Source organism: Triticum dicoccoides, chromosome 7A (assembly GCF_002162155.2).
Source record: "Triticum dicoccoides isolate Atlit2015 ecotype Zavitan chromosome 7A, WEW_v2.0, whole genome shotgun sequence".
In the NCBI taxonomy this organism is placed as follows: domain Eukaryota; kingdom Viridiplantae; phylum Streptophyta; class Magnoliopsida; order Poales; family Poaceae; genus Triticum; species Triticum dicoccoides.
This window is the reverse complement of record NC_041392.1, coordinates 571,703,841-571,729,343: the sequence shown is the minus strand read 5'-3', so window position 1 is coordinate 571,729,343 and position 25,503 is coordinate 571,703,841. Positions and strand designations below refer to the sequence as shown.

General features: G+C 46.6%; 2 protein-coding genes across 5 annotated transcripts; both read left to right on the top strand.

Annotated features, from left to right (window-relative positions):
- The first annotated feature begins 873 nt into the window (after positions 1-873).
- On the top strand, positions 874-3,023 carry LOC119328653 (probable serine/threonine-protein kinase PBL19). Of its 3 annotated transcripts, none has more exons than XM_037601633.1 (4): positions 885-932; positions 1,059-1,545; positions 1,812-2,075; positions 2,168-3,023. In XM_037601633.1, the coding sequence occupies exons 2-4, from the start codon at positions 1,204-1,206 to the stop codon at positions 2,681-2,683; spliced, it is 1,122 nt and encodes a 373-aa protein (XP_037457530.1). In that variant the 5' UTR covers positions 885-932; positions 1,059-1,203; the 3' UTR covers positions 2,684-3,023. The 3 variants fall into 3 exon arrangements, with proteins under 3 accessions (XP_037457529.1, XP_037457530.1, XP_037457531.1); XM_037601634.1 differs by having other exon boundaries at positions 887-932; positions 1,170-1,545; XM_037601632.1 differs by having other exon boundaries at positions 874-1,545.
- A 4,247-nt stretch (positions 3,024-7,270) lies between these two features.
- LOC119330222 lies at positions 7,271-9,130 on the top strand. Of its 2 annotated transcripts, XR_005159956.1 has the most exons (4): positions 7,271-7,594; positions 7,681-7,814; positions 8,504-8,551; positions 8,653-9,130. XR_005159956.1 is itself a non-coding variant. In XM_037603337.1 (3 exons), the coding sequence occupies exons 1-2, from the start codon at positions 7,524-7,526 to the stop codon at positions 7,808-7,810; spliced, it is 201 nt and encodes a 66-aa protein (XP_037459234.1). In that variant the 5' UTR covers positions 7,274-7,523; the 3' UTR covers positions 7,811-7,814; positions 8,504-8,763. The 2 variants fall into 2 exon arrangements, 1 of the variants encoding a protein (XP_037459234.1); XM_037603337.1 differs by having other exon boundaries at positions 7,274-7,594; positions 8,504-8,763.
- Positions 9,131-25,503: the final 16,373 nt, after the last annotated feature.

The window sequence follows — 25,503 nt, the reverse complement described above, 5'->3', positions numbered from 1 at the left end:
CCAACGGATTAGAATTGGTTTCAAAACAGAAGTGGTGGAAATAAGGGAAACAAATACCTGATCCTCTGTATGTAGCACCAGCGTTCTCGACGGTTCAGCATCTGGGATTGATAAAACGCCATACCCATTTTCTACAAAATATAAAAATCTACAGTACCAACCAAAGAGGCATTCATCTAAGTGGAGCTCCCAAACATGTATAGATATGTAAGAGGGAATTCCTCATTTGACACTAGATTAAAATGCACTCCCTTCGTAAACCAATATAAAAACGTCTAGATTTGATCTAAACGCTTTTATACTAGTTTACAGAGGGAGTATTTGTTATATAGTGTTGCAAAAAAAATTCCTCAATTTTTTTTCTCTAGTTGACACCGCCTCTAATTTTATTTTATGCATGCCCGATCCCTTGCATATTTCGCTTAAAAAAAGAAACGACCACGCAGCAGCTGATGTACAGTACATACTAGTACTAGGCTACTAGCAGAAGCGCTGGTACAAGCAGGGCAAAAGACACAAATTTGACCTCAAGACGAAACTATATCACAAATTAAACTGTTTTTAAAAATATTTCTCCCAACTGACCTTTAATGTGCAGCGCCTGACAGCAAGGCACTGTACACTAGTAACACTCAGGCGCTACACCTGTGCAGCGCCTAGCTGTAAGGAGTTGCACAGTAGATTGCGTCGCCTAGCTATCGGGCTATGCATAGAAGGATCAGCGGTGTGAATTTTTTTCAAAAACAGTTTAGTTTGTGAAATAGTTTCGCTCCGAGATCAAATTTGCCAATTTTGCGTACAGTCGGCTGAGCAGGAGCCGTGTGTGTCTGACGTGGCGGTGTGGGCATATATCTTTGCGTTCGCGGCGCAACCGCACGCCAACGCAGGCAAGGGCGTCACCACGAGGGCGGCCGGGTCGTTTGACCGTCGACGTACGTATCTCGTCTCGATTCCCCCGCATGATCCATGGCGGTTTTTATATATGTCGATGCGTCTCCCGTCCCATGCCGCGCGTTTCCACGCACCCGCTTGCCTAATTCCGCTTGCTCTTGATTCAGTCTCCTCCTTTCTCTTCGTCTCCCTCCGTTTCGCCGTGCCGGAATTCGGTTTGGGCTTCCTCGGTTCCCTCTGAACCTGTTCTTCTTGGACTGCTTCGCCTCCATGGACAGCTAGCTCGTCCTGCCGTGAGAGCCCTGCGGATTGATGGGGTGCTTCGCCTTCAAGAGCGGCAAGGGCCGTCGGCGGCCGGCTGGCGGCGGCAAGCCTCCGGCGGAGCCGAAGCCGGACGGGCCGAAGCGGAGCAAGGCGTCCTCGTCGTCGGCGTCGACGCCGACGAGGAGCATCCAGGAGCTGTCGGAGGAGCGGGGCGCGGCGCGGCTGCGCGTGTTCGGGCTGGAGGAGCTCGGCAGCGCCACCAACGGCTTCAGCCGCGCGCTCAAGATCGGCGAGGGCGGCTTCGGCTCCGTCTACCGCGCCTTCTTCCGCTCCGCCGCCGGCGGCCGCGTCGTCCTCGCCGTCAAGCGCCTCAACCAGCGCAGCCTGCAGGTCAGAAAGCCAGCAGATTCTTCGAGAATCGCTCCCACAAATCCCGAGCTCCATGATGAACTCAGAATCTTAACATAAGTCATAACAATAAACATATCCACCGGGACGAGGACATCCACTCATGTCACCTTCAATGAGAATTCGCACCGCTCAACCACCACGTGAACGCTACTCGTATTAAATTGCTGTAGAATTCATTCATGAATCATGCATAATCAACCATGCATCTTGTAATCTTTTATGGGGATTTGTGATGATGATTCCAGGGGCACAAGCAGTGGCTTGCCGAGGTGCAGTTCCTGGGCGTCCTGGAGCACCCGAACCTGGTGAAGCTCGTGGGCTACTGCGCGGTGGACTCGGAGGCGGGCAAGCACCGGCTGCTGGTGTACGAGTTCATGCCCAACAAGACCCTGGACGACCACCTCTTCAGCCGAGCCCACCCGCCGCTCCCCTGGAGGACGAGGCTGCAGGTCATGGCCGGCGCCGCGCGCGGCCTCGACTACCTCCACCGCGGCCTCCCGGAAGTCCAGGTTAATTTCGCCGTCGAGAGCGCCGGCCAGTCGAGTTCTTTGGGTCTGAGCCGGTCCGGCGAGGCTGATCCGGCGGTGTTTTAGTGTGGCAGGTGATATACAGGGACTTCAAGGCGTCGAACGTGCTGCTGGACGGCGAGTTCCGGCCGAAGCTGTCGGACTTCGGGCTGGCGCGGGAGGGCCCGACGGAGGGGCGGACGCACGTGTCGACGGCGGTGGTGGGCACGCACGGCTACGCGGCGCCGGACTACATCGAGACGGGGCACCTCACGGTGAAGAGCGACGTGTGGGGGTTCGGGGTGGTGCTGTACGAGATCCTGACGGGGCGGCGGTCGGTGGAGCGCAGCCGGCCGGCGGAGGAGCAGAAGCTGCTGGGGTGGGTGCGCCGGCACCCGCCCGGAGGGGACAGCTTCAGGACCATCATGGACCCGCGGCTGGGCGGGCGGTACCCGCTGGCCGCCGCGCGCGACGCGGCGAGGCTGGCCGACCGCTGCCTCGGCAAGAACCCCAAGGAGCGGCCGGCCATGGCGGAGGTCGTGGAGGAGCTCGAGCGGGTGCTGCGGATGGAGCCGGCCCCGCCTCCGGCTCCGGCGACACCCAAGAGGTGACCGAGATGTACTCGATGGATCAGTGAGGACTCGCACAGTTTCTCTGCTGCATCCGCAGGTGTACTCGATGGACGCTGACCGAGTGAGAGTTGTATAGACTATAGAGATACCGCGAGACACGAAGGCGTACGGTTGGTGCGCCACCGATTAAGGTGTCATTGCATTTGGTTATGCACCATTGCCGGTACCTACGATCAAGGTGAATGCGGTTTCATGCACCTCAATTCTACTCCCTCCGTTCCTAAATATTTGTCTTTACTAGTAAGATGCCCATGCTATGCTACGGGGTAAGAAATGATCAATAGAACATTTGTTTACTTATTAAGTTATAATTAAGATACCCGTGCGTCGCCACAGAACAATTTTTTTTACTTTACTCGACATTTATCAAAATGACCTTATATTGTTAATAGGCCCACAACCGATATACGGTTTCCAATCGATAACCCCATAGTCCAAGACAAATATTTTCTCCTTCATTTTCACCTTGCAAGAAGACTTGGTATTCTTCCTACTCGGGTTTCTCAACGCTTACTTTATCCTAATATTGAGTGGTAGAGAGCATGAGGCAAATAGAAATCCATCCACACTCATTTGGTAATTATGATTATACTCGACCAACTTTATTTCCGAGTCCAAATCAATCTATCTCTTCGGCTCCTCTTTTCTTAGCACGGGCTTCACCTGCAGTCTACACCTTCTCCGCTAGAAAAGAGGACACATTAAGCATCTCAGTTATACTGCGTACCTAACTTTAGTATCAATAATGGAAGAACAACAATGCAGAAATATCAATAGTGGTCCCCGCAAATATGCGCAATGGAAGTACGGTGACTACTATCCTTCGGCTCAAGTCGATGGGCTCAACATGTTAGCACATTATCTCATTCCTCCACCTGCTCATGTCGAGTCATCTGATCATCTATGCTTGTCTATGAGGTATGAGCATTATATGATGCACCATGCCATCCATGGAAAAAATGTAATGCCAATGGTAAATCACGCATCCGAAAAATTGATGTTGTAACATTCTAAACCACTTTCATGATTTAAAAAAAAACACAAGTACCTTAAAGCATATAACACAACCTACAATACATGCAGTCCAGGCACACGACCCATTCCCAAAAGTTGTGTCTTTCGCCTTAGCTCTAGAACCTGCTCCACGCAAGACAATGGTGAATCCTCTCAACGCATTACAAGTTTACAACAGCACACGCATGGCGCATCCAGCAGCCGGACTCCTCCTCCCAATATTTGTTATTGTTGGCTTGCTCATGGCGTGCGCTGACATTTTTCCCTCAAAAGTAAAAAATAAACACGTACACACTCACGCCGTCACGCGAAGACACCAGAACCAGCTGAAAACTTGAAGAAAGGACCTCCAAACAAAGAAGAATAGAACCACATCCCTGAAGGCCCCAAAGAGAGCCCGCACGCCTCTGGCCGCCGCCACCGAGATGACCGTGGACGAATCCATTTGTGAGCAGGAGAAGCGCCTGGCAAGAATCTGGGTTGTGATACGGAACAGAAGTCAACATGAACGGAGGCACCAAACTGATGAAGGCCATCGATCGGGGAGGACACACCCTGCGCTCCACCGCCTCTGGATCTCCTCCGGCGAGAAGGGCCACCAGATCCTCTGTCCAGCTAGCTACAAACTGGTCTCCAGAACAGCCGCCTCTGTAAGTCGCCGCAAACCAAATCTTAGGCGGCCATCACCGCCACATCACCTGTACAACTACTCACACACCCCGTCGGCAGCTCTAGCGCGTGAACCATCGAGGCGGGGACAGGGCTAGAGGAAAAAATACCAGAGTCGATGGTGTAACTGTCGCCTCAGCAGAACCGCCAGACCACACAGGCCCATAGGCTCCTCGCCATCACCGGCGAGATGGGGTAGGAGCCAGGACCGCTTTATTGGACGCGACGCGCCGCCACCATCCGAGCGCCGCCCAACCAACCCGTATCTACACGCAGGCAGAGTGCTGGAGCTCCCCCCACGCCTCACGAGGTCAGACGGCCATCGGAGGCGAAGAGGAGCGACGAGATCGTCGGCGGAAGAACTGAAGTCGCCTCCCGGTCGCTTCCTTTTCACCTTTATACTGTAGCAGGGGGAGGAGAGAATCACCCGGCTGAAGTGGGTTGCCTCATGTACGTTGGATGAAGATCTGATGGTCTAAACTGATGGATGGCAGGCACACCATCACCACCAACTGAGAATTTTATAGTAGTAGAGATAGACATTTCAAATGACTACTACATACGGATGTATGTAGACATATTTTAGAGTGTAGATTCACTCATTTTACTTCATATGTAGTCATTTGTTGAAATGCCTAGAAAGACAAGTATTTAGGAACGGAGGGAGTAGATAGCATCCCTCGCTCCCGTGAAACCCTAGGAGCTAGGGCGGCGGCAGCGGCGACCTACCTCCTCCCCGGTGGGATCATGACCCCTTCTCCCTCCGCCCACCGCTTAGGTGAGGGAAGGGGCGCAGGCACCCCCGCTGTTTCAGACCAATGGTGGTAGGATGAGGATTTTAGGGTAGATTTCAGTCTCTAGTCATAGGTGGTGAGCATCGCCGTTAGCATGAAATAAGTCTTCTTCATCTCGTCCTCATTCTGTCGGTGTTTCTTAGCATCGTTGAAAGGCATGTGGAGAGTGGTGTGTCCCCAAATCTGGTTCTCTGGGTAGTTTGGCTCGGATGGCGCTGTCTTACAGAGCAGATGACACAGTTGTGCGTCTCTCCAGCTTTAGTTTTGACGGCGTACCTAGTGCCTTATTTACACCTTCTCTTGTGTTTTCTTCTCCGGGATGACTATTATATTTGGTACATGGATCATGGTTGCAAGTATCTTCTTGTCTACATTGATGACTTTCCAATGGTGGCTTCTACAAGCTCATGGATTTCAACAAATTTGATCTACTGATACGGAGGCCTAGAGGCGGCAACAAGTTTTGCACGCAATGCTCCGGCGTGGGTGGATACAGGAGGAAAATGACTTCAATATCCCAAGTACTTGGATGTACCTTTTAATTCATGTAAGGGTGTTTCTTGAGGGTCCGACAAAGGGATTATATTAATATTGAGAATACCAATCACATGCGGTCTCTGCATCAGTATAATCTGAAGAGCTAGTCAATACATCGAGGATGCATATGACCAAATTATTAAAAAGATAAAAATAATGACCAACTGGACTACTATAGCAAACAAGAACCTTCCATGATGGCAACACCGGGCAATGGGTTAGGTGCTCCAATAACGACACCTCGAAGAAGGGAATGATACATGAGCATCGCTGTGGTTTGACCCAACCACTGAGGCCAAATCATGAGTTTTCACCGTGAAGAGGGGTATGAATAGGCTCTATGCAATGCCTTCAACAAAGAAGTGGTGCGTGAACGATGTCATTGCCAGGTTTAATTAATGAAAGTCGGACCTAAAGTTTTCATCCTTGTAACTCGAACCCATGCACTCAAAGAACACCACCTAGTCGACATCGTCATGTGCTGTCGTCACTCACTAATCCATCGTCGTACTACTTAATGTATGGGCTTTGACCCTTTTCACTATAAATTGAGAATCTAAGAAAAATGCATTGATAATTCTGGACATAGTCATAATAGATTGAAACAATAAACATCTACTATGCCGCAAAATTTTGGTAACGAGCTCGCAGTTTGAGAAATGAAAATGACAAATCATGTTACGAACAATAGTGAATTCGAATCGAGCTACGAATTAGGCCCGTTAACATAGTGTTTTCGTATCCAACATACAACTGTTTTTTCATACATAGCATACCATTGTTGAATTTGTTATTTTTATTCCCCAAGTTATGAGTTGAATTTATTATCTAAATTTTGTTTCATGTTAGACGCATGGTATGCCTATACACTCTAAATCCTTTTATGAATCTGTAAAGTATGTTTTCGACACACACAGATTGCATAACAATTTCCCCACACATGCTTTGTACAGCTGGGCACCTTAGATTGCTCTTGTCAGGTCTTTAGGAACCAACTTTTGATAAAAATATTTTAATGTTGGAACAAATAGCTAAACTAGACCAATTGTCAATCCACAACCCAGAGCGGCTACACGTAGCCTAAGCTACCTTTTACACTTCTTATTATTTACATGAAAAATTCCATCACGACTACTTCTTGTTTCTCCCTTGCCGCTTCCACATCCACTTGCTGGATATCCATCGCCGTCGAAGCACACCTTTCATCTTCCCTACAGAAACGAAGCGTGAGGATAACATAATATTCATGCAGGTAAAAGTGGAAGAGTTGGTTGGTCGTCTGCGGTGAAGTCGAAGTCGGTTGGTCAGGGAGAAGCGATGACACCGTACTGGCAACCTCGACGAAGTTTATCTCTTTGGTGATGTGTGTAGGCATTTTATTTTCCGAAAAAATTGTGGGTAGCCAGTTTGCTTGGGTGTCCTGTTTTGTGGACATGTTCTTCATTCGGTTTTCAGTTGATTAACCGGTCAATTCTCTATTCTCTTTTGGGCTATGGTTTCCTAAAAATGGGAAAGTGGAAGAGCCAGATCTGGAATTCGATCGGACGGCAGAGGCCTGCACGTAACGTAACGCACGGCGCTGTAGCGGATCCCCCTCCTCCACCTCTCTCTCCTCTAGGCGCCGCCGGTTCTCCTTTCCTCTCCTCCTTTGACTCCCTCCGCCGCCGCCGCTGCCGCCTACACGTACGGGCCAGGGTCCAACCCCCGAAGCCAGGGCTAGCCGAGGCCTGTCTGAGCAACGGTTTTCCGCACTGCTGCTTATCCGCTGACGAAGAACTCCCACCAGCCCCAAATCCCAGCGGAAGATGCAGGCCAAGAAGCTGACGCTCCTGCAGACGGTGGCTGCCGCCGGAGTCTTCTCAGCCGTCTCCTTCTGGTAACGTGCAGTCTGATCCGGTTCCCGTATCCCCCCAGCCAGCCAAATAATTGTTCCTAAGGTTTTCGACCTCCCTTGTTCTGCAGGTACGGCTTCATGTTTGGGAGGGAGTCCGCGCGGCGCGAGCTTGGCGGCATCATCGACGACCTTCGCAGCGGCTCCACGGCCACCTCTGCCGCGCCCTCCCCCGACTCCCACGCTCACACCAAACCATAGTGCGGTAATGCTGTTTCCCTTCCTTCTTTTTCCACATCTGCTTAGAATGCTCAACTGAAAAACAAGATGATGATGATGCGGCTAATGTGCTTAAACCGTAGTTAGTAAGTTGCTTGGATGTAAAGCTGTAAATACATTGATTTATGGTGCTATCTTGAAAGAAAGGGGAGATGGTAATTTTTGGCATGTCTGTTGATGTATGCGATCGACCGGTTTTGTTCATCCCATCGTTTGTCTTGAGCCATAGTCGCAATATTCCCTGCGATGGTGCCTCATCGAATAAGACAGTAACCAAGTCAGCTGGCTTCTGTTCATCGAGTAATTTCTTTGTCAATAGTGACTTTAGTTACTTGTGTAGCATCTGCAAGGGGTGTGGACTGTGGAGTCCATAGAGATGGTTGATAATACTAAGTACCGGGGGGGATTAAGTTTGGTATAAGAGTGTTGTTCAGGGCAACTATCAAGAACGTACAAGGAGGGTTAAAAGCTTGAACAAAGCCAATGGTCGTTATCTGCGTTCTAGCACTCAATATGGAGTTTACTCTGAGTCTGAGATCTAAAGTTTGTAAATAGTTTGTTTAATTATGTTTGGTGGAACCTTACACCATATTTCTTCTATAATGAAGTGGTACAGCTAGTAATCAAGTTAACTGTACAGAAAAGACTGATCGAGCATTCTTATGATGTTTACAGATCCTGCTCTAAGGAGGTGGGTATTAGAAGAGTTGCCAAACAGTTCTGGTAAAAAAGAAACATTTTCAGATGAAGTCTAAGCAATTAGTAGACCTATGTTTAGCAGGTTTCCTTTTGTGCTTTTCTTACGCAAACAAATTATGTTACAGTGTGATTTGGTCATCAATTCTTCCACTGTATAACAATGGTGTACATTCGCTCTCCTGGCGCACCTAAGCTGGAAAGTGGCAGTGGATAATCCGAAATATCCGATATCCGTATGCGGGAAAATGACTATCCGTATCTGAAATATCCGCACCCGAATTAAAATGTAAATGGAAGGTATCCGGATCTATTTTATTACAAATACTAATACAAATATGGTAGTAGTATGAGATTTTGACACAGATATGGATATGGAAGTGGATATACCCGTAGCCGAATAAAATTACATGAGCTAATTGTAGCAGTTCTAGCTCTAATATGCCAATTGTCCAACATAAAATGCCTAAGAAGTGGTCACATTTTACCTTTTCTGCGGTTAAACTTGGAAATTGTTATGCATTAAAGTACTCCCTCTGTAAATAAATATAAGAGTGTTTAGGTCACTACTTTAGTTATTTAAATGCTCTTATATTTCTTTACGGAGGGAGTAATATTTATTCATAAAACTATCTGTCAATGTCTTATTGTATGTTGCAAGTTGATTATTTTGTGTCACATAGCTATTGAATTATTTTCCTTAACCAACATGTCGCTATTAGTAGTACACGTTCTGAATTGAGTAAACACTCGGCATGTATCCGTATTTGAGTAACATCCGCTCTGCATTCATATCCGATAACATCCGTATTCGCATTTGTATTTGTTTTGAAAATATGAAAACCGGAAGTGGGAAGAGCACTATCCGATCCATTTCCACCGCACCAGAATAAGTGATGCATTTTACTGATGACTGCGATCAGGTTTTCATGCCATGAAATTATTGAACACCTGGTTTGAATGTTCTAGAAAACTTGAAGAAAAAATTCTTATGGTCTGTTTTCATTTCCTCGATGTTTCATTTGCTTGTGGCCTGCACATGGATGATTTTGATAAGAACCGGCTATACGTCGAGAGATTTTTTTTGAAATATCTGTAGTCCTTTTATGTGTGATATGAGCCCTTTAAAATGCATGCGTCACTCTCAGCGTAATAATTCATTCTTGCAAGCCAGTTTTCTGTCTAGCTGGTGGAGCTTTGAAGTTCCATTCAGAAATATCTTCTTGACCGGTGCTGCACATGTTCCATTCAGAAATATCTTCTTGACTGGTGCTGCACCTTTTGCTTTAGCACGAATGAGTTAAGACATGTTGGATGATGCATGTTAGCAGCTGGTCGACTAGGATGTAAGAGGAGAAGACACACCATGTCCATTCAAACACCTTCATATGTGAGCTATCTTTTCTAATGAAACTGCATGGGCCATAGGCATGTTCAAGCATGGAATTGAGAACCCATGTCAATGCTACTTGCTTTAGCACGAATTCTTCCGTGCCAGCTTTTTCAACCTGCTTGAAACCAGCTTGAAGGAGGAATCATCTTGTTCACTCGAAGTTCCTTCCTCCAAACCTGGCCTTTGGGTTATAAGATGTACTGTAAACATGGAGTGAAGTACACATTGATTTTTCACTTTAGTCTATATTCATACAAACATCCAAGAAAATAACCATTTTGTGCAGCAATCTTCCATGTGCATGAATAACAGTAAATTTTATGATTAGATTAGATGCACTTTTTGGAAAAATCAAAAGAGCTGGACATATCTGAAGTGGACGATTATGACCAAAAAGAGTGTGTCTTATCATCTTTCATTCTGGGTTGGAGAGGCACACAACAGGCTCACAATTATCCTGAATCTACATGATTGTCATGCTCTATACTTATTTGTTTGCTCCTTTCTCTTCTACCGTGGTGTGTTTTGTTCATTCTATGTAATATTTTGCCACATGGTTCATGATTGATTAATTATACTTTCTAAATGCATCATTTGCAAGTGATCTAACAAAGAGAGTTAGGTCATTGAAGTTTCTGTGAAGAAGGGTTCAGCGAACCAGAGTCTAAAACTTGTAGCTCCTCCACATAGTACTAGTAGAATGGGCTAGCCGCCAATGGAGATTACTCATCATAAGTCCCTCTGTTAGGGTGATAAGTTCAACTACTACTGCATAAGAGAGGGTAGAATAAAGTGCACTCTGCTGTCAATTATTCTATAGTTTTACGCAAACTAATTATTCTACAGTTTGATTTGGTCATCAATACATTTTCTTGCCTTGTATAACAATGTTGTGCATCCGCTCTGTTGGTGCACAAGAGTTTATTTTAGGGAAAAATCGCTGCATTTATTTATTCACCATGCTCGGCAAACTCCTAGATAACCAAGTCCGAAATAGACCCTGGAGGTACATGCAACCACGTTTTACAAAGTTTATGAGTGCAGCCATCCCTGCAAGATTTTGAGCCGCTCCGTTTGCAGTAGCCAAACCCAACACACTTTAAACTCCTCAGTCTGCTTCATCAAACCCTTGGCCTCTTCAACAATTCGCTCATAGGCCGATCTATCCATCTCCTGCCAGAGTTAGTGATGCGTTCTACTGCTGACTATGATCAGATTTGCATGCGATGAAATTATTGAACTCCTGGTTCGAATAGTCTGAAAACCTGGAAGAAAATAGTCTTATATGGTATGTTTTCATTTCCTTGATGTTCCATTTGCGCGTGACCACCTGCACACGGATGATTTTGATATGAACGGTCTGTACGCTGAGAGATATTTTCGAAATATCTGTAGTCCTTTTCTATGTGTCATGAGCTCTTTACAATGCATATGTCACTCTCAGCACTATAATTCATTCTTGCAAGCCAGTTGTCTTTGTAGCTGGCAGAGCTTTGGAGTTCCATTCTGAAGTACCTTTTGGCATCTAATTTTCTGACCTGTTATGCATATTCTTGCTTTAGCGAATTAGACATGTTTTGGGATGCATGTTAGCACTTAGCAGCTGGTCGACTAGGAGGCAAGAGGAAAAGGCACCATGTCCATTCAAGCATTGTCATACCCGAGCTATCTTTTCTAATGAAACCTCACGGGCCATAGGCATTTCAAACATGGAATTGAGAACATTTGTCAATGCTACTTGTACTAGCGTAGACGCAAAGTGGCAGAATTAGTGCAATTGTTAATACTAGAATTCTTCCTTGCTAGTTTTTTGAACCTGCTTGAAACTAGGTTGGACAAGGAAGCATCTTGTTCCCGCGAAGTTTCTTTTTCCAAAACCTGGCCTTTGGGTTATAACTATAACATCTACTGAAGTACATATTGCTTATTCACTTCAGTCTATATTCATATAAACATCCAAGAAATAACCATTTTGTGGCGCAATCTTCCACGTGCTTGATGTCACATCCCTGGTCCTGTTATGCACTAGGCTAGACCTCATGTGAGTATCATGTTTTAATTCAAATGAAATTTGAATTGAGGAATTTTTAAAGCCTCAGAAACCTTCTAAAAATGATCAACATTAAAATCTCCTCAAAGAAGTCCAAGAAAATGTTCCTCTTAGTCTCTGAAAATATTGCAAAGAGGTAAAACTCAAAACAATATTTTTGGTATCTCAGAGTTAATTATTTTGGGCCTTTGAATTAAATAAATAGCTATTTGCATTGGATATATATTTGATATATAAATAATATATGTCCAATAATTACTGGAACATTTTATGTGGTTTGGTATATTTTAGTCCTAGCCACATAACTATTTCCAGGATTTTATAAAATGGTTTAGTGTCTAAAACTAAATCAAAACAAACTACAGAAAATAGAAAACAGAATTAAATAGAAATGAAAGAGAGAGAGAGAAGGACTTATCTGGCGCTCACCCGGTAGCCAGCCGGCCCAGCTCCTGTGCGGCCCAGCCCATCTCCACTCCCCCCCCCTGTCGCCTTCCTCCTCGCGCCAGTAGGCACATGCGCGTGGCCGACGCACGCCGGCGCACGCCCCGGCCACCTCCTGCTTGCCGCTCCACCTCGACACCCCGGACGCCTCCATGCGTGCCACGCCACCCCCCTGGAACTCCCTCACTCTCCCGAACTCTCCCCCCCCTCCTCTGCTTCCTCTCTCCCTCACTCGCCCGAACGGAGCCGCCGCCACCGACGAGCTCCCTCGCGGCCACCGCCACCCCCTAGCCTCGCCGATGCGCTCAAAGGCTCCGCCTCGACCCCCTCTTCCTCCCCACCGATCCACGGCCCTCCGGAAGCCCTGGATGCTGCCAGCTTCGCTGTTCCCCTCCTCGGCCACCGCGGATCGCCGCCGTCAAATCTGCCCCCGTCCGGCCTCCCTCAAGCTCGCCGTCCACCTCTACAGGGTCTACGTGAGCTCTCCGTCCGTTTCCCCCTCTCTGTTTCGTCGTTCGCGCGCCGTAGCTAGGTTATCCACCGCGGCCGAGAGCTTCTCGCCGCCGGCCATGGCGTGGCCGTGGCCACAGCCACCGCAGCTCGCTCCCGAGCCCACCGTCGTGCTCACCGCAACCCCAGGAGGCCGCAGCGCCCTTCCGTTTCCCCTCTTGTGCACCGTAGCGCCGTTCCCGCCAACGACCGAGGTCCGGCAGCCGCTGAGCTCGACGCCGGCGAGGATTACGGCCGCCCTAGCTTCTCCCGTTTGCCCTGTTAGATGCGCGCGAGCCTGGGCATTCCGTAGATGCCCTCCGCCGGCCATTTGGTCGCCGGAGCAAGAAACCCGAAGGCCTCCGCCGCCTCGGCCTCGCCGGCGACTCAACGCCGGCGGGATTGAGTCGTTTGACCAGGGGTTTGACCTCCCCTGGGTCTATGACAGGTGGGCCCCCCCATCAGGTGAGTAGTTTAAGCTAATCACCACCTAAGCTAACCCCCTGACACTGACATGTGGGCCCTAGTGCCCCTAATCTTTAATTAAACTAAACTAACCCCCCCTGTCTAACCTGTGTCACTAACGTGTGGCCCCCACACGTTAGGTTTGACTCTGGGCGACCCAGTTGACCTGCTGACCTCAGCCTTACGCCATGCTGCCGCAATATTCCTTTTCTGGAATTTAGTTCATTTTATAAATATTCAGGAAATTCCAGAAATTTGTAAAAACTTCTAAAAATCATAGAAATTCAACCGTAACTCCAAATTAGATAATTTATATATGAAAAATTATCAGAAAAATTCAAGGAATCCATCTGTACCATTTTCATGCATGTTAGAACAACTTATAGCTGCTGTTTAGCACAAATCAATTAAATGGCATTTGAATAATCACATATGGAGTTTGAATTTGAATCTTGTATTCAAACCAACTTCATTTAATCTGTTGCTAGTTGCATTAGCCCAAAACACATTCATTTTGCCATGTCATGATCATGCATCATATTGTGCATTGCATTGATTGTGTTCCCTTCTGTGTTGCCGGTATTTGTCCCCTCTCGATAGACGTGATACCGATGATGTGATCGTTGACACTGATGAAGACTCAATGTTATCTTCAGAAGTGCCAGGCAAGCAAAACCCCCTTGTTCATTCCGATACAATCCTACTCTCTCGCTCCTGCTCTCTTTTACTGCATTAGGACAATACCGATTCATCTGTTACTTGCTGCGGTAGCTGAACCCCTTTATCCTTTGCATGACCTGTCATTGCCACAGTAAATAGATGAAACCCACTAGCATGAGTAGGAGTTGTTTGAGCCCTGATGTGCCTACTCATTCATGCTTGTTTGTCATGCCTGCTACTGCTTAGAGTTGAGTCAGGTCTGATTCATCGAGGATGAATCAGAGGTGTGTGAACATGTCCTACTATGTGTGAGCTAAGTGTGTGAACACGATTTGGTAAAAGGTGTCGGTGAGAGGCCATGTAGGAGTACATGGTGGGTTGTCTCATTGAAGCCGTCCTTAGGAACTGAGTTCTGTGTTTGTGATCCATGATTCAGCTACTACCATGCATTGGGCCCTGAAATATGACCCCGCTCGACTTCTTATTCACCCTAGTCCTCTGTCCAGGAGTTGCAAGTAGTTTCTGGTGTTTGTAGCTTACTGGAGGCCGTGGACAGCGCTGACCGTAGGGGTGGGCTGTGATGCGGTAGGTACGTGGCACGGTGTACCGGATGCCCGTTTGGTATCTCGGGAACCCTGTTCACATCGTTTGGGGCTGTGAGCGAAACTCCGGCCGGATCTCCTCATGGATGGAACCCGAATAGGCGATAAACCTGGACTAGAGACTTGTTTAGGTAGGTCGTGGTCTACACCCACGTCGGCTTTCGCTTGAAGTCTGCCGAGCACATGTCGTGTGCAGACGCTAAGTGGTGGAAACATGTATGAAGAAGTACACCCCTGCAGGGTTAACATCATCTATTCGAATAGCCGTGTCCGCGGTAAAGGACTTCTGGGTTGCTTATATCAGTTCATAGACAAGTGAAAGTGGTTACTCTAAAATACGCAAGATAAGCGTGAGTGCTATGGATGGCGTTCTCGTAGGGAGACGGGAGCGGATCCATAGTGGTGTATTGATATGGTGAATATGTGGACTCGTGTGCGCCACCTCAAAAGAGTTGCTTGCAGTCGTAGTTTAGGATAGCCACCGAGTCAAAGCTGGCCTGCTGCAGTTAAACCCCACCATCCCCTTGTTGATAATGATGCATATGTAGTTAGTTCTGATGTAAGTCTTGCTGGGTACATTTGTACTCACGTTTGCCTATTTTATGTTTTTGCAGAGAGACTTCGGTCTCTCTAGTAGTTCCACGTGGACTTCGACGTTTAGCTTGTTACCTCAGCTACGGTCTTGTGCCCTCGGCAGGATCTGATAGATAGTCAGGCTTCTCAGCCTTTTTCATTTATAGATGTCTGTACCCAGACATGATAGCTTCCGCTTGTGCTTTGATTTGTATGCTCTGAATGTTGGGTCATGAGACCCCTGTTTGTAATATCTCGCTCCTCGGAGCCTATTGAATAAATTACTTGAGTCGTAGAGTCATGTTGTGATGCCATGTTGTGTTTGCACATATCGAGCATATTGTGTGTATGTTATTGAAATGCTTGGTATGTGTGGGATCTGACTATCTAGTTGTTTATCTTTAGTAGCCTCTCTTATCGGGAAATGTCTCCTAGTGTTTCAACCGAGCCATGGTAGCTTGCTACTGCTCCGGAACACTTAGGCTGGCCGGCATGTGTCCTTCTTCGTTCCTGTGTCTGTCCCTTCGGGGAAATGTCACGCGATGAATACCGGAGTCCTGTTAGCCCGCTACAGCCCGGTTCACCGGAGTCCTGCTAGCCCAGTGCTACAGCCTGGATTCACTCGCTGATGACCGACACGTTCGATGCTGGGTCATGGATGCCTGTCCCTGTAAGTCTGTGCCACTTTGGGTTTACGACTAGCCATGTCAGCCCCGGGCTCCTTATCATATGGATGCTAGCGACACTGTCATATACGTGTGCCAAAAGGCGCAAACGGTCCCGGGCAAAGGTAAGGCGACACCCGTGGGAATACCGTGCGTGAGGCCGCAAAGTGATATGAGGTGTTACATGCTAGATCGATGTGGCATTGAGTCGGGGTCCTGACAGCGTTGGTATCAGAGCTTGACTGCCTATAGGATTACCAAGCCAAACTGATCGAAGTTGAGTCTAGAAATTCTTTAGTTATATAAGGGAATTGATTGTGGGATGGAACGTAAGGCTCTTTTTACTCCTTACACCTTATGCCTTCTGATCTGAGTCATCATCATCTCTTCTACGGGGATTAAGAACTAGGCTATCTCTTCTTTCTATCAGGATCACGTGTTACTAATCCGTAGACTTATAAGATTTTTGGACTTAAGCCTCTGTTCAGTTTTTACTGCTTCCGTATGTTAATTGTTGATCTCGAAACCGTGATATTGTGCTTCTGAGTGGTTATGCCACCATTTTTGTGAATGTCTCAAATCTTTTCTGAGCATTTACAGCCGTTATGCTGTCCGAGTCATCCCAGGTTTCTAAGTAGTCTGATGCATTTGCAAATCCTTTCTTCCCGTTTCAATGTTCCCATGGGCCAGATTAACCACACTAATCAGTGAGTTGAGGTACTCCGTTACCTTGACATATATGTTGGAGATATTATTATGACCCTAGGTGTCTTAGGGGATCATCTAGTAATTTAGCCATGATTTGTGTTCCCAGTGTGATGATTCTGGCCATCATTCTCGAAAGCATCCCGTGATGCTACTTAGTAGTAGGTATTCTGTTCCTGGGTTCTTGAACCCGAGATTCACTCTACCTACTTCATGTTGATAGTAATTGCTAGTGCCTTTAGGATATTAGTAACCTTTGCGATAGTCCTCGAGGTTCGTGGTACATCCTTCTTCCAATTACCATGAACCATTCTTGGCAGGAGTTCTTCTGAACCAAAAGATGACAACAAGAGTGCTCTCGATGAGTTCTCCATGCTATATTGTGACTCTGCCAGCTCAACCCTTCTGCATGGGTTATCCGGAAGAATTATGTTGAACTTGGTTCGACATACTAGTCTATGCATCCACAACTCAGAAAGTTATATGTTCCTTTGAGTTGTCCCTCTTTAGTTGTCTACTGACCTTCGTCTATCAATTGATAGTCAAGAGTATGCGTGCGTTCGTTTATCGATGCCTATTACTCTTGTGGTCCGTCAAGCCATTCTATCACGGAATGACTAGGAGAAACAAACTCCAGTACCTCTTCCATATCTAGGATTGGGTCAAAACAATTGTACTCCGCAGATCAAAATGCCAATCCAGCTTTTGCTCTGTTCTACCTTGGAGTATTACCATCTTTTATATCGGGATTGTTATAGGAATTGCACACCATCCTATGAACTCTTGGTACAGTGATACTTTTGCCATCATTGTTCATTCCTCGGTTCCTGTGTTATTGTAACCGGAATGCCGACAAATGAATCATGGCGTGTGAAATCAATACTGCTAGCAACTCTGTTGCTTGGTAGTTAAAGGATAATAATTTCATTCTTAGCGTGTTGGTTCTTGAATCATCATTCTAAGACTGATCGTGCTATCTAGTCCTTATTTCCGGTGCACCCTTCGATCAATGAGTTAGGATTGTGTCAAGTCCTCACTCATTTGATCATATCATATTGCCCTGAAAAGCAAGATTGTTCTCGATCTTAGTAACATATCGGTGGTTCGTGATTTTCCGAATATCTTCTCGAAAGTATCACCAGGTTGTCACCTGACTGTTATGTTAAGCTCGTGATCAAGTTGGTTTATCCTGTAAACCACCCTTTCTCCAAGAATCCGTGTTGGATACCCCTGAGCTAGTTGGTTAAGCTATGCATCAACTTGGAGAGTTGGAAGATAGAAGCTTGTCCGATATAGTTCATTATAAGGGATGTCTTGTATGTGTGTTGAAGAAAGTTGATATTTTCATCGACTGAACCTCGTGATCAGTTAATGGACCTATCATTTTATCCAACCTTTGATTGGAGTATGGGCTATCATCCAATCAGACCAGAACCAACGATATTCGTAATGTTGTCTTACTCGTGGTTGATCCCTCGAGTATACACCATTATACCTTTTGGGTCTGACCCATGCTATCACTTGTTCACTTAACTATGGAATTCCTTTTAAAAGGAAACCCAGATGAATTGTTGTTGAGCCCATTGACAACATCCTTATCCCCTCCATGATTTTGTTGAACATTAAGTTAGTGTTGGAAACTTTTGAAGCATTTTCTTCATGCTAGCTCATGAAGTATTTGTTTGATGAAAGGAGTGACTTCCTCTTATACACGTGCATTTGGTGAAAGTTGCCGCCGTGAATTTGGGAAAGTTAGTTTTGCTTCCTCTGGTATCATCCCGAGTCAGTCATGCATATGTGCGAAGTATTCTATGGTTTGGAGACTTGCAACCTTCATTCCGTATGTGTTCCGAGCACACCAAGCCACTGATTGATTTGTTCAAGGAGAAGAAGTTTCTTATTAAGAGCATGCCTTATGCAAGGACTTCAATATCCTCGATTATGGTTCCCCACCTGAACTCGGTAGTGTTTTGTTGTAAGACTACCATGTGATAATGTTTTGTCTAGGACAACGTGTTCACGTGTTTGTAGCAGAACCAACTCATGTTTTGGAGCTTGCTATCGTAGTTCATCTCCCGAGAATCCCGCAACGTCATCTCGTCGATTTGTGTTGCAAACTTCCGTTTTTCTTCCTAGACTCGATGAGTCTGGAATATCCTGACACCAACCAGATCTGAATCTCAGGCAGATATGATGGTTGGAATATTTCCCAAGAATTATAATATTGGTCGCGCGATAACCGGTAAAGTGGATGTCGTGGCCAACACACCCAGCCGGAAGACCTGTTATTATAATATCTTGATTGATGAAGTTGGCCACCTCCCCATAGGGATTTCGTAGGATTTACTCCCTAGTTGCCCCTATGGATTTTGAGATCCCGAAGTCCGACCTTTTACTTGATGTTCTAGATATCAAACCATATCTATGAATGGGTTACGCTAGCACATCAAGGAGAACATTAGAAGCGGAGTGCTAAATGTCTCTCGGTCGATCATCCAGATTTTGTTTCCTTGGCCTCGCCAAGGTGAAATCTAAGAAGGTGTTATCTTCCTTTGCATCGGCATCTTCCACCGGTATTCATCATGGTAGTAAGTTGTGTTGCCAGAATCCTTGACACGGATATTGGTAAAACCTTGATGATTATGGAAATGCTCAAGTTCTTGAGAGCACGCACAAGCGTTAGGTGTTACCATCGGCACTAGCTAGGTTTGCTCTCAACTTCCTCGGTTATGCTATAACTTCTCAACAGTGGATTCACTCTCTATTGTTGGGTTCTTCCCCAGTTACCAGAATCATTCCCAGCATTTGCATTTTGTTCCCAGCTGCACCGCCAGTGTGCCATTCTACCACGGGTCTCTTCCATTTCCGGTGGTAAGCAAATTCATCCATTACGTTGTCTTCAACAAGGTAATCCACATCATCCAAGTCCGAGTATGCCATTCTACCGACCCCCTCCAAATGATCGCTCGAGAATTGCCTTAGGCTGGTTTAAAGAGTTTCAATGATCTCTGAATCAAAAGTAATTCTTTTTGCCACTTAAGGGGATATCTCTACGAGTCACCTTCCCTAAGGTGTATCGTTATGGTATCATGGCAACTCAACTCCTCGCTACGTTGACAATCGATTACCACCTTCTTAAGCGTGAAATTGTGGTCTACCTAGTGAACCTTCGTCATCTGCTTCACTCCATTCCTATGGATGTGTGCTTCGCCTCTCAGCTCGAGAGATGTTGCTATGTCTCATTCCGTGAGTTAATCCTGAGTTGTTCGACCTTCGAGAATAACCATTCTTTTAGGATCTTTCCTTTCCTCTCGTTGTCATGTTAGTTGGAGTTCTCAGAGCAAGACTTCGAGACAAAGATGGTGATCGAATCAACGCTTTGATAAAGTGCACCCTGGATCGTGAAGATTGTGCTAGTTTGCGTTTCCCCTTCACCCTACCCTACGCTTGAATCTCGGGACGAGATTTTTGTTTAGTGGGGGTGAGTTGTCACATCCCTGGTCCTGTTATGCACTAGGCTAGACCTCATGTGAGTATCATGTTTTAATTCAAATGAAATTTGAATTGAGGAATTTTTAAAGCCTCAGAAACCTTCTAAAAATGATCAACATTAAAATCTCCTCAAAGAAGTCCAAGAAAATGTTCCTCTTAGTCTCTGAAAATATTGCAAAGAGGTAAAACTCAAAACAATATTTTTGGTATCTCAGAGTTAATTATTTTGGGCCTTTGAATTAAATAAATAGCTATTTGCATTGGATATATATTTGATATATAAATAATATATGTCCAATAATTACTGGAACATTTTATGTGGTTTGGTATATTTTAGTCCTAGCCACATAACTATTTCCAGGATTTTATAAAATGGTTTAGTGTCTAAAACTAAATCAAAACAAACTACCGAAAATAGAAAACAGAATTAAATAGAAATGAAAGAGAGAGAGAGAAGGACTTATCTGGCGCTCACCCGGTAGCCAGCCGGCCCAGCTCCTGTGCGGCCCAGCCCATCTCCACTTCCCCCCCCTGTCGCCTTCCTTCTCGCGCCAGTAGGCACAGGCGCGTGGCCGACGCACGCCGGCGCACGCCCCGGCCACCTCCTGCTTGCCGCTCCACCTCGACACCCCGGACGCCTCCATGCGTGCCACGCCACCCCCCTGGAACTCCCTCACTCTCCCGAACTCTCCCCCCTCCTCTGCTTCCTCTCTCCCTCACTCGCCCGAACGGAGCCGCCGCCACCGACGAGCTCCCTCGCGGCCACCGCCACCCCCTAGCCTCGCCGATGCGCTCAAAGGCTCCGCCTCGACCCCCTCTTCCTCCCCACCGATCCACGGCCCTCCGGAAGCCCTGGATGCTGCCAGCTTCGCCGTTCCCCTCCTCGGCCACCGCGGATCGCCGCCGTCAAATCCGACCCCGTCCGGCCTCCCTCAAGCTCGCCGTCCACCTCTACAGGGTCTACGTGAGCTCTCCGTCCGTTTCCCCCTCTCTGTTTCGTCGTTCGCGCGCCGTAGCTAGGTTATCCACCGCGGCCGAGAGCTTCTCGCCGCCGGCCATGGCGTGGCTGTGGCCACAGCCACCGCAGCTCGCTCCCGAGCCCACCGTCGTGCTCACAGCGCCCTTCCGTTTCCCCTCTTGTGCACCGTAGCGCCGTTCCCGCCAACGCCCGAGGTCCGGCAGCCGCTGAGCTCGACGCCGGCGAGGATTACGGCCGCCCTAGCTTCTCCCGTTTGCCCTGTTAGATGCGCGCGAGCCTGGGCATTCCGTAGATGCCCTCCGCCGGCCATTTGGTCGCCGGAGCAAGAAACCCGAAGGCCTCCGCCGCCTCGGCCTCGCCGGCGACTCAACGCCGGCGGGATTGAGTCGTTTGACCAGGGGTTTGACCTCCCCTGGGTCTATGACAGGTGGGCCCCCGCCATCAGGTGATTAGTTTAAGCTAATCACCACCTAAGCTAACCCCCTGACACTGACATGTGGGCCCTAGTGCCCCTAATCTTTAATTAAACTAAACTAACCCCCCCTGTCTAACCTGTGTCACTGATGTGTGGCCCCCACATGTCAGGTTTGACTCTGGGCGACCCAGTTGACCTGCTGACCTCAGCCTTACGCCATGCTGACGCAATATTCCTTTTCTGGAATTTAGTTCATTTTATAAATATTCAGGAAATTCCAGAAATTTGTAAAAACTTCTAAAAATCATAGAAATTCAACCGTAACTCCAAATTAGATAATTTATATATGAAAAATTATCAGAAAAATTCAAGGAATCCATCTGTACCATTTTCATGCATGTTAGAACAACTTATAGCTGCTGTTTAGCACAAATCAATTAAATGGCATTTGAATAATCACATATGGAGTTTGAATTTGAATCTTGTATTCAAACCAACTTCATTTAATCTGTTGCTAGTTGCATTAGCCCAAAACACATTCATTTTGCCATGTCATGATCATGCATCATATTGTGCATTGCATTGATTGTGTTCCCTTCTGTGTTGCCGGTATTTGTCCCCTCTCGATAGACGTGATACCGATGATGTGATCGTTGACACTGATGAAGACTCAATGTTATCTTCAGAAGTGCCAGGCAAGCAAAACCCCCTTGTTCATTCCGATACAATCCTACTCTCTCGCTCCTGCTCTCTTTTACTGCATTAGGACAACACCGATTCATCTGTTACTTGCTGCGGTAGCTGAACCCCTTTATCCTTTGCATGACTTGTCATTGCCACAGTAAATAGATGAAACCCACTAGCATGAGTAGGAGTTGTTTGAGCCCTGATGTGCCTACTCATTCATGCTTGTTTGTCATGCCTGCTACTGCTTAGAGTTGAGTCAAGTCTGATTCATCGAGGATGAATCAGAGGTGTGTGAACATGTCCTACTATGTGTGAGCTAAGTGTGTGAACACGATTTGGTAAAAGGTGTCGGTGAGAGGCCATGTAGGAGTACATGGTGGGTTGTCTCATTGAAGCCGTCCTTAGGAACTGAGTTCTGTGTTTGTGATCCATGATTCAGCTACTACCATGCATTGGGCCCTGAAATATGACCCCGCTCGACTTCTTATTCACCCTAGTCCTCTGTCCAGGAGTTGCAAGTAGTTTCTGGTGTTTGTAGCTTACTGGAGGCCGTGGACAGCGCTGACCGTAGGGGTGGGCTGTGATGCGGTAGGTACGTGGCACGGTGTACCGGATGCCCGTTTGGTATCTCGGGAACCCTGTTCACATCGTTTGGGGCTGTGAGCGAAACTCCGGCCGGATCTCCTCATGGATGGAACCCGAATAGGCGATAAACCTGGACTAGAGACTTGTTTAGGTAGGTCGTGGTCTACACCCACGTCGGCTTTCGCTTGAAGTCTGCCGAGCACATGTCGTGTGCAGACGCTAAGTGGTGGAAACATGTATGAAGAAGTACACCCCTGCAGGGTTAACATCATCTATTCGAATAGCCGTGTCCGCGGTAAAGGACTTCTGGGTTGCTTATATCAGTTCATAGACAAGTGAAAGTGGTTACTCTAAAATACGCAAGATAAGCGTGAGTGCTATGGATGGCGTTCTCGTAGGGAGACGGGAGCGGATCCATAGTGGTGTATTGATATGGTGAATATGTGGACTCGTGTGCGCCACCTCAAAAGAGTTGCTTGCAGTCGTAGTTTAGGATAGCCACCGAGTCAAAGCTGGCCTGCTGCAGTTAAACCCCACCATCCCCTTGTTGATAATGATGCATATGTAGTTAGTTCTGATGTAAGTCTTGCTGGGTACATTTGTACTCACGTTTGCCTATTTTATGTTTTTGCAGAGAGACTTCGGTCTCTCTAGTAGTTCCACGTGGACTTCAACGTTTAGCTTGTTATCTCAGCTACGGTCTTGTGCCCTCGGCAGGATCTGATAGATAGTCAGGCTTCTCAGCCTTTTTCATTTATAGATGTCTGTACCCAGACATGATAGCTTCCGCTTGTGCTTTGATTTGTATGCTCTGAATGTTGGGTCATGAGACCCCTGTTTGTAATATCTCGCTCCTCGGAGCCTATTGAATAAATTACTTGAGTCGTAGAGTCATGTTGTGATGCCATGTTGTGTTTGCACATATCGAGCATATTGTGTATATGTTATTGAAATGCTTGGTATGTGTGAGATCTGACTATCTAGTTGTTTATCTTTAGTAGCCTCTCTTATCGGGAAATGTCTCCTAGTGTTTCCACCGAGCCATGGTAGCTTGCTACTGCTCCGGAACACTTAGGCTGGCCGGCATGTGTCCTTCTTCGTTCCTGTGTCTGTCCCTTCGGGGAAATGTCACGCGATGAATACCGGAGTCCTGTTAGCCCGCTACAGCCCGGTTCACCGGAGTCCTGCTAGCCCAGTGCTACAGCCTGGATTCACTCGCTGATGACCGACACGTTCGATGCTGGGTCATGGATGCCTGTCCCTGTAAGTCTGTGCCACTTTGGGTTTACGACTAGCCATGTCAGCCCCGGGCTCCTTATCATATGGATGCTAGCGACACTGTCATATACGTGTGCCAAAAGGCGCAAACAGTCCCGGGCAAAGGTAAGGCGACACCCGTGGGAATACCGTGCGTGAGGCCGCAAAGTGATATGAGGTGTTACATGCTAGATCGATGTGGCATTGAGTCGGGGTCCTGACACTTGAATAATAGAAAGTTTTATGATTAGATTAGATGCACTTTTAAACAAATCTGAAGTGGACGATTATGACTGAACAGATTGTGTCTTATCATCTTTCATTCTGGGCTGGACAGGCACAAGACAGGCTCACAATTGGATAGATTGCTGTGCTCTTTCCGTTTCCCTTTTTTCTTTCATGCCCTGTTATGATCCTGAATCTACATGATTGCCATGCTCCGCACTTATTTGTTTCCTCCTTTCTCTGTTACCATTGTGTTTCTAGTTCATTTGCCATATGGTTGTGAACATCTTGCACATGTGTATTATTTGCAAGTGCTCTAACAAAAAGAGTTATATACATGCCGCCGGAAGTTGAGAAACTACTGGTATGGTAGGATCATCGAAATCTGCTTCATCAAACCCTTGGCCTCTTCAACAATTCGCCCATAGGTCGATCTATCCATCTCCTGCCAGAGTTAGTGATGTGTTCTACTGCTGACTATGATCAGATTTGCATGCGATGAAATTATTGAACTCCTGGTTTGAATAGTCTGAAAAACTGGAAGAAAAATAGGCTTATATGGTATGTTTTCATTTCCTTGATGTTCCATTTGCGCGTGACCACCTGCACAGGGATGATTTTGATATGAACCATCTGTACACTGAGAGATATTTTTGAAATATCTGTAGTCCTTTTCTATGTGCCATGAGCTCTTTATAATGCATATGTCATTCTCAGCACTACTATAATTCATTCTTGCAAGCCAGTTGTCTTTGTAGCTGGTAGAGCTTTGAAGTTCCATTCTGAAGTACCTTTTGGCATCTAATTTTCTGACCTGTTATGCATATTCTTGTTTTAGCGAATTAGACATGTTGTAGGATGCATGTTAGCAGCTGGTCGACTAGGAGGTAAGAGGAAAAGACACCATGCCCATTCAAGCATTGTCATATCCAAGCTATCTTTTCTAATGAAACCTCACGGGCCAGGCATAGGACGCAAAGTTGCAGATCTAATACTCCCTCTGATCCAAATTTACTGTCGCAGCTCCAGTACAACTTTGAGTTGTACTAGAGCTGCGACAGTTAATTTGGATCGGAGGAAGTAGTATAATTCTTCCATGCCAGTTTTTTGAACCTGCTTGAAACTAGCTTGAACAAGGAAGCAGCTTGACCGGGCCTTTATGTTATAAGATCTACTGAGGTACATATTGCTTATTCACTTCAGTCTATATTCATACAAACATCCAAGAAAACAACCATTTTGTGGAGCAATCTTCCATGTGCTTGAATAATATCAAGTTTTATGATTAGATTA